The sequence below is a fragment of the Podarcis gaigeae genome (genome assembly GCF_964106915.1).
Source record: "Podarcis gaigeae genome assembly, chromosome: 6".
In the NCBI taxonomy this organism is placed as follows: domain Eukaryota; kingdom Metazoa; phylum Chordata; class Lepidosauria; order Squamata; family Lacertidae; genus Podarcis; species Podarcis gaigeae.
In genome coordinates this window covers 13,496,281-13,510,314 of record NC_139682.1, presented here as the reverse complement: position 1 = coordinate 13,510,314, position 14,034 = coordinate 13,496,281, and the positions used below count along the sequence as shown (strand labels likewise).

The following is a 14,034-nucleotide window of genomic DNA, read 5'->3' as shown; positions in this document are numbered from 1 at the left end:
GATGTTAGAAGCTCACTCTGCAGTAACTCAGAGCAGTGCTTTTAGTGTGGCTGCCCATGTTCTGTAGAATAGCATTCCTATCGAGATATAGCAGGCACCCACTATTTTTACTTTCCAGAAACAATTGAAGGCGTTTTTATTGCAACAGCCTTTCCCACTCTTTGCCATGATTTTCACAGAATCATACAATCATAGGGTTAGAAGGGATCCAAGGGTCATCTAGTCCAACCCCCCACAATGCAGAAATATCAGCTAAAGCATCGTTTTGTACCGTTTCAGTTTTATTTTAAAAGGTTTTGCGGACCGTTTTGTGTCTTTAATTGTTTTTATCACACATCGCTTTAAGACAGTTACCGCATTTTTCGCCCTATAGGATGCACCGGCCCATAGGACGCACCTAGATTTTTGGGGGGGGGGAGAAATAAAGTGGGGAAATAAAGTGGAAAAAAATATTTCTCCCCCCCCCCCCGGCGCGGGGCTTCCCCCTCCCCCAGCCGTGCAAGCTCCCAGAGCAATGCTGAAGCTGCGTGCAGCTGAAGCTGCGTACAGGCGCGGGCTTCCCCCTCCCCCAGCCCCCAGAACGGGAGCCAGAGCGAAGACAAAGCTGCGGGCAGCTTCAGCATCGCTCTGGGGGCTTGGGGGAGGGGGAGGGGGAAGCCCTCTGCCAGCCTCCAAACCATGTCGGGAGACAGCGGGATGGCGCGCTGCGCCTCCCCGCTGTCCCCCGAGCTTGTGGGGCTGGCGGTGGGGCTCTCCTGAAGCCTGCATTTGCCCCATAGGACGCACACACATTTCCCCTTCATTTTTGGAGGGGAAAAAGTGCGTCCTATAGGGCACTTAGGTCCTATAGGTATATAGAAGGCAATTAATAAACGGATGATAATAATGTAAAGCCACAACTTTATAGAGGGCAGGGGCCAATCCAAACTGTGTGTTTAAATTAGTGTGGAAGTGGAGTGTGATCTCGGTGAAACATTCCCTGCTCAAACTACAATTAACGTTGCTCATTTCTCAGTTATTTGCTGATAGCCCACTAATCTAAAAGTTAGTATTGATTGTGGGTCCTGGTTTTGCTTTCTCAGTTAAGAAGTTCAAGCAGTGTGGACTTGGATTCTTTTTCCATCCCACGTGGAAAGTTAATAACCCTATTAAAAAGATAGTGTAAGTAGGGTGTAGTTCAGGTTAGTTATAAGATAACATCAAGCAAAGTCAAGTTCTCATGGATCAAACATTTTGCTGTGAACCTCAAACTTTCAGCTCTCCTTCTCAGTCAATTAAATGAATCATTCCCCAGTAGAGTGTACTGGTCAAAGTAAAACTGTTGCTACAGTGCATGGGATTTCCTAATCCTCCTCCTTATTCCTTCCCTTTCTTTTCTTTGCCACTTGTGGGTAGAAACGGCTCAAGGTAGAACATTGCAGCACTTTTCCCATGCCATGCATAATTTTATGAACTTCTACCATGTCACCTCTTACTCGCCTTTTCTCTAAAGTAGACAGTCCCAAAGACGGCAAACTTTCTCCATAGGGGTCTTGTGTCATCTAGTCAGTCATTTCGGTTGCCCTTTTCTGAGCCTTTTCCATTTCTAATGAGTCAACCAGAACTGTGCACAGTATTCCAAATGTGATTGCCGTGTAGATTTATATAATGGCATTATGATACCTGCAGTATAATTTTCAGTTCCTTTCCTAATGATCCTTATTATGGAATTTTTCTTTTTCACAGCTTCATCAAACTATCTTCTTTGACCCCCAGGTCTCATTCTTGGTCCATCACCATAAATCTAGGCCCCATAAGTGTATATATGTAAAATGAAGAATTTTTGCCCCAATGTGCATCGCTTTCTTACACTGAATTGCATTTTTCATTTTATTGCCCATTCACTCAGTTTGGAGAGGTCCTCTTGGAGCTCTTCGCAGTCCTTTGGTTTTAATAACCCTGAACTATTTAGTATCATCAGCAAATATGTCACCTCACTGCTAACTTGTAATAATAATAATAATAATAATAATAATAATAATAATAATAGTTATTTATTTATTTATTTATACATACATACATACATACATACATACATACATACATACCCCACCCATCTGACTGGATTTCTCCAGCTACTCTGGGTGGCTGGCAACTGAATATTAAAAACACAACAGCATTAAACATTAAAAACTTCCCTACACAGGGCTGCCTTCAGATATCAAGTTAAAAAGCATAGGTCCCAATACCAATCCTCGGGGGACTCCACCATTTGGGGAAATGTCCATTTATTCCCACTCTTTGTTTCTGCAACTTAAACAATTTGTGATCCACAAGACCTCCCCTCTAAGCTTACTTAGGAGCTTTTCGTGAGATACGACTAAAGCTTTTTGAAAGTTCAACTGCATGTTCAAGTAGGCACTTGGTAGTGTTAAAACAGATACAACACTAAAGGGAGGTTAAAGATCAGCAAAAGTATGTTTTCCCTGGGCCATCCGGAGAATATAACAAATTCTAAATAGAGGACTGCTGCTGTTGCAGAGATAAAAAATTCAGTTCCTCAAATCCTTTGCTAAGTTGGTTATGGACTGTGAGATGTTTGAAACATCATGCAACTGTTCTGTGTTTTTCTTCAGTTCATTTCCAGAGATCTCTCTTGTATTTGGAACCTGAAAATCCAGTACATCCGTATTCACCAACTCAGATGGATTCCAAAACAAGTCAACACAAGTGATTCGTACTAAGCTCTTTAGAAATCTCTTAAGTAGTTTGACAGTTTCCAAAATACTTTTTGTGTAAGATCTCCCAAGGTCTCTCCTTTGTGTAATTCTCCCAAGTGATTGGTCAAGCCCAGTTATTTAATGTTCTGTTCTATATTTGGACAATGTATAACCCATAAATACTGAAAAGATTAGCTACTCATTAACTTTTGGTGAGCTCAAAATTATATTTGGTCCTGAGACAAAAGTTGGTTCTTTACTTCATTTGAACACATAACAAAAGTTTATCTGAATAAGGAGAAGAAAGAGCTAGTCAGGCTTAGCTCGCTCAGTCATGCAGAGTTACAGCATAATTCAAAACCTGAACCTGAATGAAAATTCTTTAGAATGCTAACATTGACATTTTAAAAGATTGAAAAGGTATATTCGATGCATTCTAAGAAATTGGACTTGTTGCATCAGCCTTTTACATGAGTCTGAAGTAGCTACCCAAATCTCAGCATCAGAGAATGTTCTGTACATTCTGAACTCAGAAGACATTTTTCTGATTAAAATTTCTCTCACTTCTCTCTTTCTCCCCTACACACACACGGCCACTTTGCAAGATTTTTAATAAATGGTTTGGGGGCAGGAAAATTGGGCAGATCATTCCACCAAATTTCTCCAGGGAGAGAAAAATTTTCTTTTGGGGGGCGGGTAGGGTGCAAAATAGTGACCAGGCTCCTGTTGCCACTTGCAGCAACAGCAAAAAACCACAAATCCTTGCGGGGAGGAAGGGGGAGAAAGAAGCACTGTTAATGCTAATGATGAGCACACTCCCAAGAGACAGTTGGAAAATTTCTCTCTCCTTGGAGAAATTTGGTGGAATGATCTGCCCAATTTCCCTGCCCCCAAATAGGATGGAGAATGTTGGAAGGCCATTAATGAACAGTTCTAGGTTCTTACAACATTCTGTGACACTGAAGAGAATGAGGCATACTGTGATCATTTGGGGCTGAGCTCTGTCCGCCACTCTGAATGAGTGGCACTTCTGTAACATCTTCATTCCTGTGACCTCCAGCAACATTGCACTATCCCAACTACAGTCGTACATTGGTTTTCAAACAGAATGCATTCTGGAAGTCCGTTCGACTTCCGAAATGTTCAGAAACCAAGGCACAGCTTCCAATTGGCTGCAGGAGCGTCCTGCAGCCAATTGGAAGCTGCGCCGGATGTTCGGCTTCCGAGGCAAAGTTTGCAAACCGGAACACCTCCTTCCAGATTTGCAACATTTTGTTCTGAGTTGTTCATGAACTAAGCTGTTCAAAAACCAAGGCATGACTATATATATCAGTTTATACACAAGTCAAGTGCACCATTCTTCTGTATTATTTTTTAAAACGAAATTCTTCTATTGGGTTTCAATACAGCAAATTATTTGAATAAGGACAGAAAGGCTTTCCTTAAAGCAAATTATAACCATTCTTAGAGAAAAAATATTTCTGCGTCCTTTATAAAAATGTTAGCAACTACGCAAAGTAGTCTATACTTTACATAAGCATTCAGCGTACTGGGTGAAGCACACTTCTACTGGCGGAAATATGAATGTTCATTCTTTGCTTTCTGAGACATTTGAATGTATTTTAATCCTTTTTGTAATGTGTAGCAGGCTCTGTGTGCTGAACCTAATTAAGTGAAGATTGAGGATATCCGTTAATGCAGCAGCATGTTTGTAGTCAGAAAGCTTCTTAGGACTTCTGCTGTTTTATTTGGTTGTTTGTTCATTAAGTAAAAGCGTGTTGCCTTTTTTTGTTTGCCTCCGGGGGGCCTTGTCCCTGCTGACTTGTTGCTCCATTTATGTTTGCTTCCAGGAGTTCTATGAACATACAAAAACACTTTGGCAAGATGAAGGTGTGAAAGCCTGCTACGAGAGATCTAATGAATATCAGTTGATCGATTGTGCACAGTAGTAAGTACAACTTCTCTTACAATTTTATTGCAATCTCTTGTAGAAGAAAAGGAAACGTTTCTTGTTTTTAATCATCCGTTTAAAGTATAAGCATAACTTCATTGTGAATTGATGGAGATGATTTGGAAAAAATACCAAAATCTGAGCTGGGACCTCTGTGGTGATGATGATGATGATGATCATGATGATTGTGTTAATGATGGTGGTGGTGGTGATGAAGAAGAATAAAGCAGCTCAAGGAGCAAACACATCCACATTATTATTATTATTTTTTAAAAAAACATTCTAAGACAGGTAAAAACATCTAAAACAATTAACTGTTAAGAACATTATTTTATTCTGTGATCTCAGGGTTGCCAGGAACAGTAAACTTCAGGCAAATGTCACATAGTGGGCTTGATAAATAGCCTTCTTTCCCCTTCTGTCCCGTAACATTCTGTTTACTTATTTGGATACTGGTGTGTAGTGTGTCCTTGGAGAGAACACTAGCAATATTGCATGTGGAAAAGCTGAATTTGCAAATGGATTTATTTTGTCTTAGCCTGAAGAAGTTTAAAAAGTGTTCATTTTACGTTATCGGCCAGCTGCTGCAAAATATTTTTTTGAGATACTTCTTAGGCCATTCAGAGGTTTGCTGGCATGGAACTCCTTCAATATTGGATAATACATGCCCACAGTACCAAGTACAAGAAAGTGGTGCAGAAACTAGTTTCTAAAGGAACTTGTAGTCTTTGCAGGAAGGTTTTTTATTTCCCTTTTTCTTTTATTTTTCTTGGAAACGAGGCATGGGACTAAGGGTGATCTTCTTGTGAGTTGGTAGTGGATCAGAATAGGACTACTTGCTGAATTGAAAATGTTTAAAGTAGAACATGCCTTCCGTTCAAAGTTTATATAAAAAATTTCCCTGCTAGGGCAAAAATGTTGTTTTTTTTTCATGTTACATGGAGCTATACTTTCTGCTCACCATTGTCCTGTACAGTTTCAGTATTTAGTTACTTAGTTACTTCAGTATTTTAGTTACTCTGCTGGCATGAGAACCAGAAGCCTAAGGAAGCTTGCAGAAAAGGTGTTTCCTTGACCCCTCTTCCCTCTTCTCTGCAACTCCCCTGAAAAATCTGGAAGGTAACTCAAAATTGGGCAGAGGCACTTTGTGCAAGCAGAACAGGTTCCCACTCCTTTGGCAGACCCCTGTGCCCCATTCTGTGCTGTCAAGGATGCTTTTTGGACTCTATGGAGTAGTTTTTCGGGTCATGTGAAGGGTTGTGTAAGGAAGGGAACTGGAAAGTCCTCATGCATGAGTTTTCTTCTTCGCACAGTTCTTATAATCCAATGGCACTAGATGGTTATTGGCATTTTGATTGGTTTGGTTTGTTTGTTTGTTTTATTTCATAGGTATTAGTTAATTTATAATTGCCTTGGTGGTGTTCTTAGCAGTTGTATGGGTTGCTGTAATTTGGCATATCTATGTTTTAAATGCATTATACATTTTTATTTTATTTGTAAGTTGCCCAGAGACTTAAAAAAAAAGTGGTAAGAAATGTAATCTAAATCCAGTGTAATTTCACATCATAGAATCATAGAGTTGGAAAGAGACCACAAGGGCCATTGAGTCCAACCTCCTGCCAAGCAGGAAACACCATCAGAGCACTCCTGACATATGGTTGTCAAGCCTCTGCTTAAAGACCTCCAAAGAAGGAAACTCCACCACACTCCTTGGCAGCAAATTCCACTGTCGAACAGCTCTTACTGTCAGGAAGTTCTTCCTAATGTTTAGGTGGAATCTTCTTTCTTGTAGTTTGTAACCATTGCTCCGTGTCCGCTTCTCTGGGGCAGCAGAAAACAACATTTCATTTCAGTCTGATTGAAAAGGGTTAGTTTTAACTTGCAAAGTATTGCATATTTGGCTACACTAGGCTGGGAGAGACCGTAGTTCAGTGATAGAACCCTTGCTTGCATGCAGAAGGTCTCTAGTTCAGTCCTTCCAAATAAAAAGATGTGAGAGTGGGTGATATGAAAGGCCTCTGCTTGAGAGCCATCACCAGCCTGCGAGGAGAGCATTGGGTTAGATAAATAAGTAGCTTGACCTGGTATTAGACTGTTTCCCATGTTCCACATACACTACTTTGGTAGTTTTCTATTACAGATCTGTATTCCTGCAGGACATCCTTTGATACACAGATCCCTTTCCCAGAGCTCTTATTTGCTCCGGGGTTTTGAGAATGCTAGAAATGGCAGGAGTCCTTCCAAGCAGTGGAAAATATATGTGCTGTTTCTTAACTCTATACTCCAGCACAAAGTGAGAGAGGACTTCACTTTTCTCACAGGGCTTCTGCATGATTCATAGGGCCGAAGCAGCAGGAGGGGTTGATGGCTGTTGCTAAAGGCCAGTGTTTGTGAGCCACTGCCGTTTTTTAAAGTATTTTGTTGTCACAATGGTAGAGAAAAAAATGGTTAGCAGTGCATAAAAAATTCAGAGTTTGACTCTACATTGGTACTTCTGGTTATGAACTTAATTCGTTCCGGAGGTCCGTTCTTAAGCTGAAACCATTCTTATCCTGAGGTGTGCTTTCACTAATGGGGCCTCCTGCTGCGCACGAGCCTCTGGCGCACGATTTCCGTTCATACCCTGGGGCAAAGTTTGCAACCAGGAACAGCTACCTCCGGGTTAGCAGAGTTCGTAACCAGAAGTGTTCATAACCAGAGGTACCACTGTACTGTTGCAAATTGTGGCACTGGGGAATAATATGGAATGCTACTTGGCAGAAAAGAGTGCAGTTACTGCTGCTTGACTCTGAGCTTTTGTTGTGAGGTTCATCTTCTGGTCTTGGGTATTCCAGATCTTGCTGCACTGGAAAGTGTGCTTGTGTGTATATGCTTGGCTACAAGCTAGAGAGTTTGTTCAGGTGATGGTTCTTGTGTGTTGTGAGGGCCACCTGCCATCTCCAGGTGTTTTGTTTTTTCAAAAGACCCTGGAGCGTCTCTACCAGTCATTTGATAATGTTGGGCTACATTGCCAAATAGTCTGACTCAAGCAGCTTCTTATGGACCTAGGTCACAAATATGGCTGACATGCTGCATGTTTGAGGAGGTCAATTAGATCCTCTTGTTCTTCCCATCCTGGCAGAAGATGGGGTTTATTCAGGAGCAGACAGAGGTGTCGAGAAGTAATGGTAGGTTGCCTTTCCGAGCCAATCCATTATAAAAGTAGAGCTCCTGCGTACGCTGATGAATGAATACCAAGCAGCAGTTGCTGTGCAGGGATAACCTGATCTTTGCATTCCCTGCTCTTGGCAGTGGAGTTTTTGTTGCTCTCATTTGCACTCCTTTGGCCTGCCAAGATGACAAACCTAGTCCCTGACCCACCATGACCTGTCATAACCCTTGTTCTTTCAGAGACTTTAAAAACTGCATTAAACCTTGAGCCTCTGCATAAATAAGATGGGGAGTTGGGATTCACTTCCACCTCATCTTTCGATGTGCCTGGTAGCATGCACCTAGATTAACTTGGGAATGTGGCCAGATGATAATTGTGTGTTCGGATTCTAAAATAATAGACCCAAGTTCCACAGGAGAACTTGAAATCCTTTGCATGTTTAACTTACAACCAGATCTGTAGTTATAGTGTTGATGTTGTGAGATCAATGTAATGCTTCAATCATAAATTCTAGCAAAGTATGTTGGAATACACATGCCTATTCTTTTTCTTCTTTGGCCATCACTCGCTTAACACAGGGTTGTAGGTGTGATTATTCCAAAGTGCTTTGCTTGAATTCCTGAGTAAGTCACTGCATTGATCCCACAGCAAAGTCAGTAATAATCATGTCCTTTTGATAGCATTTTACACGGAGATAAAATAACAAAGTGTTATATCTAAGAAGCTGGCTAATGAGCACACTCAAAGTCTATGTAAATGAAAAGAAGAACAATTTGATTAGTCAATAAATCATTGAGTCTAAATAGTTGAAAAAATGTGTTCTTTCTGACATAAGTATCTGAATTTCCATTATGACTTCTCTTTCCCGCACCTCTCACTGTATGTAAGTGTGAAGAGCTGTAACTCCTCCATAACCTATTGTAGTGAGCTAGAGTATTGGGAACGGGTACCTGATTTCACATGTAGCCAAGAACCATAACTTTGACCATACCTTAATCACGTGACTGCATTGTCCTAAACATGTTTAACACTTTAGGAGGTATTCCGCATGGCAATTTGCTGGCACTCTTCTCTCAGCAGTGCACACACAAAGTGAGGCGAAAATAACTTTTTTTTTAACCTTTGACTTTTTGAAATCCCTTTTTTTCAAGCAGAGGTAGGAATTCCAACACTTACAGTCTCAGTCTAATTTTAATTAAAGCCCTCACTTTGTCATAATGTACACTTTTAAATTTGCTACTGTGCAGAATAACCCTTGTTCATTTTTGGAAGCTGAGCTGACGGCTTGCATTCAGCTTTCCTGTGTTTCCTGCTAACTCATGCAGAAGTGTGCAGCTTGGAGGGAGGGGGAAATGGGTGATTTTCCTTCCCCTTAACTGGCTTACCAAACTGGTTACTTTCACTTTGGCTTTTAGAAGATGTGTGATCTTGACTGGGGAGGGAGATTCATCGGCACAGCTGTCTAGGAGGGCTCTGGGAGTAGGGCGGGAAGCCACAGCACTACCTGTCTTTTAAATATCCTTTTAGGGAAGCATAAAGAAGAAGGCTCTTTTTAGAAGTCGCATTTGGGCCTCATATAAAAGGAGGGGAGATAAAGGGAAAGCCTACTTCTGCTGACAACATGTCCTAATGTAATATACTTATTAAAATGTGTCATTAGAGTAGCATCAAACTTTTGTGATTGTACTGGTGCAGGCTTGGGTTTAGGGGTATGCAGAGGACAAAACACATGACAGTTCAATAACAGAGTCCTGTGGTGTCCAAGCGTAATGCTGAAATGTGCATATCCTGGCCTTTCGAGACTGTGAAACCTGGCAAAGGATCCCCATTCTCAAACCTCAAGAACACAACAAAACACTTAATCACTGAAAGCTAGTGTTTTATTCTGATGGTGTTCCATGGCTGATTTAGTTCATGTCCCTGTGTCTCTCAAATGTCCCTACATTAACACATTCAAAAACTAGTTTCTTCCCTGTGCAATAAGACACCTCTCCTTTTTTTGGGGGGGGGGCTGCATTGCGGGAGGATTCCGGGACCTCACAGTGACCGAGTAGTAGGCGGAGGAATGCAACCCACGTCATTAGGACACCCAGTCGCATCATGCCCCTCGGCTGACCAATCGGGTTAGCTGGGGGCGTGGCCACTTGCCCTTTAAACCACAGCGCGGGCAGCCTCCATTCGTTTCCTTCAGTAGATCTCCCAGCCCACTCACCCTATTTCTTTCATTCCTTGACTAATGTCGGTCACCTGGTTGTTGGGGCTGGGTAGGAATTTTTCCACTTGGCAAATTGGCACCAGCCATTTGGTTTTCACCTACCTAGTAGCAATCGTCACAACTTTGTAAAGTTAGGCATTGGATAAACCTTGTTATGGGAGGGGAGGTTGTTGCCTGCACCTGCCCCTCCACACTAAGGGTATCCCGTTAAGGGGATCCGGGGGTGTGGTTCCTGTCCGAAGCCTGGGCGTGGGCTGGGGCCATGCCACGACCCCATGGGTGACCCTGGGGGAGCTCTTAATTGATGTGTATCATAGGGCTCCCCCTATCGGTGGTTGACCCTTTCGAGACTTCCTGCAGACAGGCAGGAGTCAGGATATAGTCTTGCTTCACCCAATTGCCTAAGCCAAACGGCTCACATCTGTAACCAATAAAGTTGTGTCCTAATTTATCCCATTAACCCAACATATTCATGTCTGTGTGTTTATTCCTGTGGGAACTGCGGGGCCCGGGGCCTCGCCACGCAAGATTTCTCCTCATTTTCCTGGTGATTCTACTTGTTGCCCTCGTTGTTTTTAGTGCAAAGGTTTTCTATGCATGTCTCCCAGTTAACATTTCCTGCATTTCAACCTGGGTGGAAAAGGAAATAAGGCAAGGGAAGCCATTCGCAAGCTGTTTCACACCCCTCCGACTTCAGGAAGGGCTGGAAGTAGTGTGTGAGAGCTTATTCTCATGCTGCTTCCTGCAAGAATGCCTCAACGTGTTGTTGGGTTTTTTGCCTTCTGCCGTTTCAAGGGAGGAGCTGGTGGCTCAGGAGGCTGGTGGTGTTGGTATAGCAAACTGTACTGCTTGCCTTTTATTGCCAGCAGTCACAGTGGTAACCCAAGAAGTGGCTGAGCAGACACGGAACAACTCTATCAATCAAGACTTTGCAGAATCCTTTTTTTACACGGTAGCAGAAGCATTGGTAGGAGGGCGGGAGACAGAGGGGAGTGCATATGTAGCAGCAGCAGCAGCCGATGAAAAGTTAGATGGCAAAAGCAAATTGGGATTCTTTCAGTTTTCTGTTCAAATATTTTGTGTTTATGCATCTGTGAGTATGTGTGTGGCTCTAGGTGTGTATGAGTTTGTGGACCACAAACATCTAATCATCTGCTTGCACAGTCCTTTGTGTGAAACTCAGCAGTGCATTTAGAAAACTTGCAGTCAAGTTCTTTGCACAATAGATAGTTTTAACTAAACTTTAGGAAACTATCCTAAACTTAATTTAGGGCCTTGGCACTACAACCAAGTACAATAGCACCTCAGCTTACGTTACCCTCAGGTAACATAAACAGGTTGCAAAAGCGGCAAATCCGGAAATGTTTCACCGCACGCGCAGGTGCAGAAGTGGTCCCTCCGGTTACTGAAACCTCGGGATCTGACCAGAGCTCCGGAACGGATCCCGTCCACAACTGCAGATACCACTGTACATGTGTATTAATCACTTTTAACTGTCATCATATCTTGAGTGAAGAGCTATACAACCTCTGGACGTCTTAAGTTATAATGCTACAAACAAAACATTTTGTTTGTTTGTGGTTCTGGGCACCCCAGTTCAAGAAGGACACTGACAAACTGGAACGTGTCCAGAGGAGGGCAACCAAAATGGTCAAAGGCCTGGAAACGATGCCTTATGAGGAACGGCTAAGGGAGCTGGGCATGTTTAGCCTGGAGAAGAGGAGGTTAAGGGGTGATATGATAGCCATGTTCAAATATATAAAAGGATGTAACATAGAGGAGGGAGAAAGGTTGTTTTCTGCTGCTCCAGAGAAGCGGACACGGAGCAATGGTTCCAAACTACAAGAAAGAAGATTCCACCTAAACATTAGGAAGAACTTCCTGACAGAAAGAGCTGTTTGACAGTGGAATTTGCTGCCAAGGAGTGGGGTGGAGTCTCCTTCTTTGGAGGTCTTTAAGCAGAGGCTTGACAACCATATGTCAGGAGTGCTCTGATGGTGTTTCCTGCTTGGCAGGGGGTTGGACTCGATGGCCCTTGTGGTCTCTTCCAACTCTATGATTCTATGATTCCCTCTTGTAAAGCTTAACCACATTCATCCTTTTTATACTTCAGCTGAGATTTAACATGCTAAGTCTTTGATTTTATGTTCAAACTTGTGCTTGAAACAGAACCTGATGGTAAGATTACTTCGCTGTTTAAATGTTTGTTAGGATGTAAATATTTAGATTCTGCCTTTTACCTTGCATTCCTAGTTACTATGTTCATCTATGAGCATTTATGTTGGAATTTGTTGATCATATATGCACATTGGTGTACTGGGCTGAATTTAAATCCTTTATCTCCAAGGTACTAGAGTTTCCTTAAAACGGCAGTCACTTGGCATGTGTAAAGTAAATAGTTGGAATATTGTGCATAAAATGGCCACAAGTACACTCCTGACATTCAAGTTAAACAAAATGCGATTGAACTAATTCATCTGCTCCCTCTGTGAAGTCATTTATTCAGATCATTGATAAACATGGAATTAGCCCAAGTTGTAGGTTAAAAGAGTCCTAGGCAGTTGGGCTTTTTTCACCTTCACTTTCCCCCATGCTATCATAAATATATTAACTAAGTCATGCCCTCTCCCCAGGAAACTCTTAAGAACTGTAGCTCTATAAAGAGGCTTGTGGACTTCATGTAAGTGACTGAGGCCTCAGATATCTGAAAGACCACCTTCTTCCCTACATACCTGGGTCCTGTTGGTAGTTCCACTTCCTTCAGAAGTTCCATCATATACAGATGGTATTATACACCTGTGTAATTATACATTTGCATTGCTTTAGTGAGAATTTACCAGCTACTTGTTAGAGAAGATGTAAGGCATGGGGAGAATATCGGTGGTGGCAATGCCCATTTGTGTAAGACTTTTTGGCAAAAGATTTTCAAATTGTCTCTTCCATTGAGCAAAGGATTATTCCTCCAGACCCACTCCTTCCAGAAATAATTTAGAAATTAAGCGACATCTGAAACCTAGCTTTCAATAAGAAAAGCCTTTCTTCACGTGTGTATTGAAACAAATAGTGTTAAAATGTCTAAATAACACATCTAGAAAAAAGGCACATTTCTTAAAAATCTTACAATTAAAAATATGTGATTTGACATTGGCCTTCTTACCAGAGGACTGAAAAGCAAATTAATGTATTTCTTTTTAAGTGGTGTGTGTGTTAAGGGGAAGCTGGGAAATTATAGGTGGTATAGTTTATTCGAACGCTGGTTAGCAAACCAGGATATGACCCTCAAGCTCACATCCTCTGTCTGCTCATGGACAACAATTTACTGTTTTCTTTCCTAGTTTGAAGCAAACTATAGATTGTCAGTTCACACAATCCAGCAGACTGTTTTGCATTTACCCCATAAATCTGGTTCAAAACTGGATTTTTAGCCTTAGATTACAGAGCAAATACAAACAATACAGTGCAAACCTTCATTCATTCAAAAATACTTACATATTCCAATTTCAGAAAAATATTAAATTAGTTTATAACAAATATATACACAATAAAAACTATAAACACAGATCACTGGCTGTTGCAGCAGAATATATTTTTTCTTGATTGTCTACATAAGCCTGGAGGCATGATAAAGTTTTCAGCAAACACTTTAAAGTTGATACTCAAGGCACTTGCTGAATCTCTATTGGAAGAGCATTCCACAGGACTAGGCCTGTGACACTGAAGTTTCCATTTCTTCTTGATACCAGATTATACTTATTTATATGAACTATATATATTATAAACTATATATTTATATAAATTATGGTTTGCCTCAAACTGTGAGGAATTGCCACCTCCAAGTGGGAGTATACTAGTCAAAGTAGCATTTAGCACTGGATTATGGTTTGATATTTTACCTGAATACCTGTTATATTTGGACTTGCAAAACATCCCTCATTAGAGGCTGCTAAATTTCTAAGCACAGTAGTGAAAGGCAGGAGGGACCAGTTGCCTAGGGAACAGACAAAGGCATTTCCTCATC

The 14,034-nt window shown here is 41.6% G+C and overlaps 1 protein-coding gene across 8 annotated transcripts in view; it reads left to right on the top strand.

Moving 5' to 3' along the window:
- The window catches only part of GNAS (GNAS complex locus), a 177,035-nt gene that overhangs the window by 135,234 nt on the left and 27,767 nt on the right, over positions 1-14,034 (top strand). For all 8 annotated transcript variants that reach the window (XM_083744555.1, XM_083744553.1, XM_083744557.1 and 5 more), the window contains exon 5: positions 4,550-4,647. In XM_083744555.1, the coding sequence (XP_083600681.1) occupies positions 4,550-4,647 (98 nt within the window). The remainder of the gene's footprint in view (positions 1-4,549; positions 4,648-14,034) is intronic.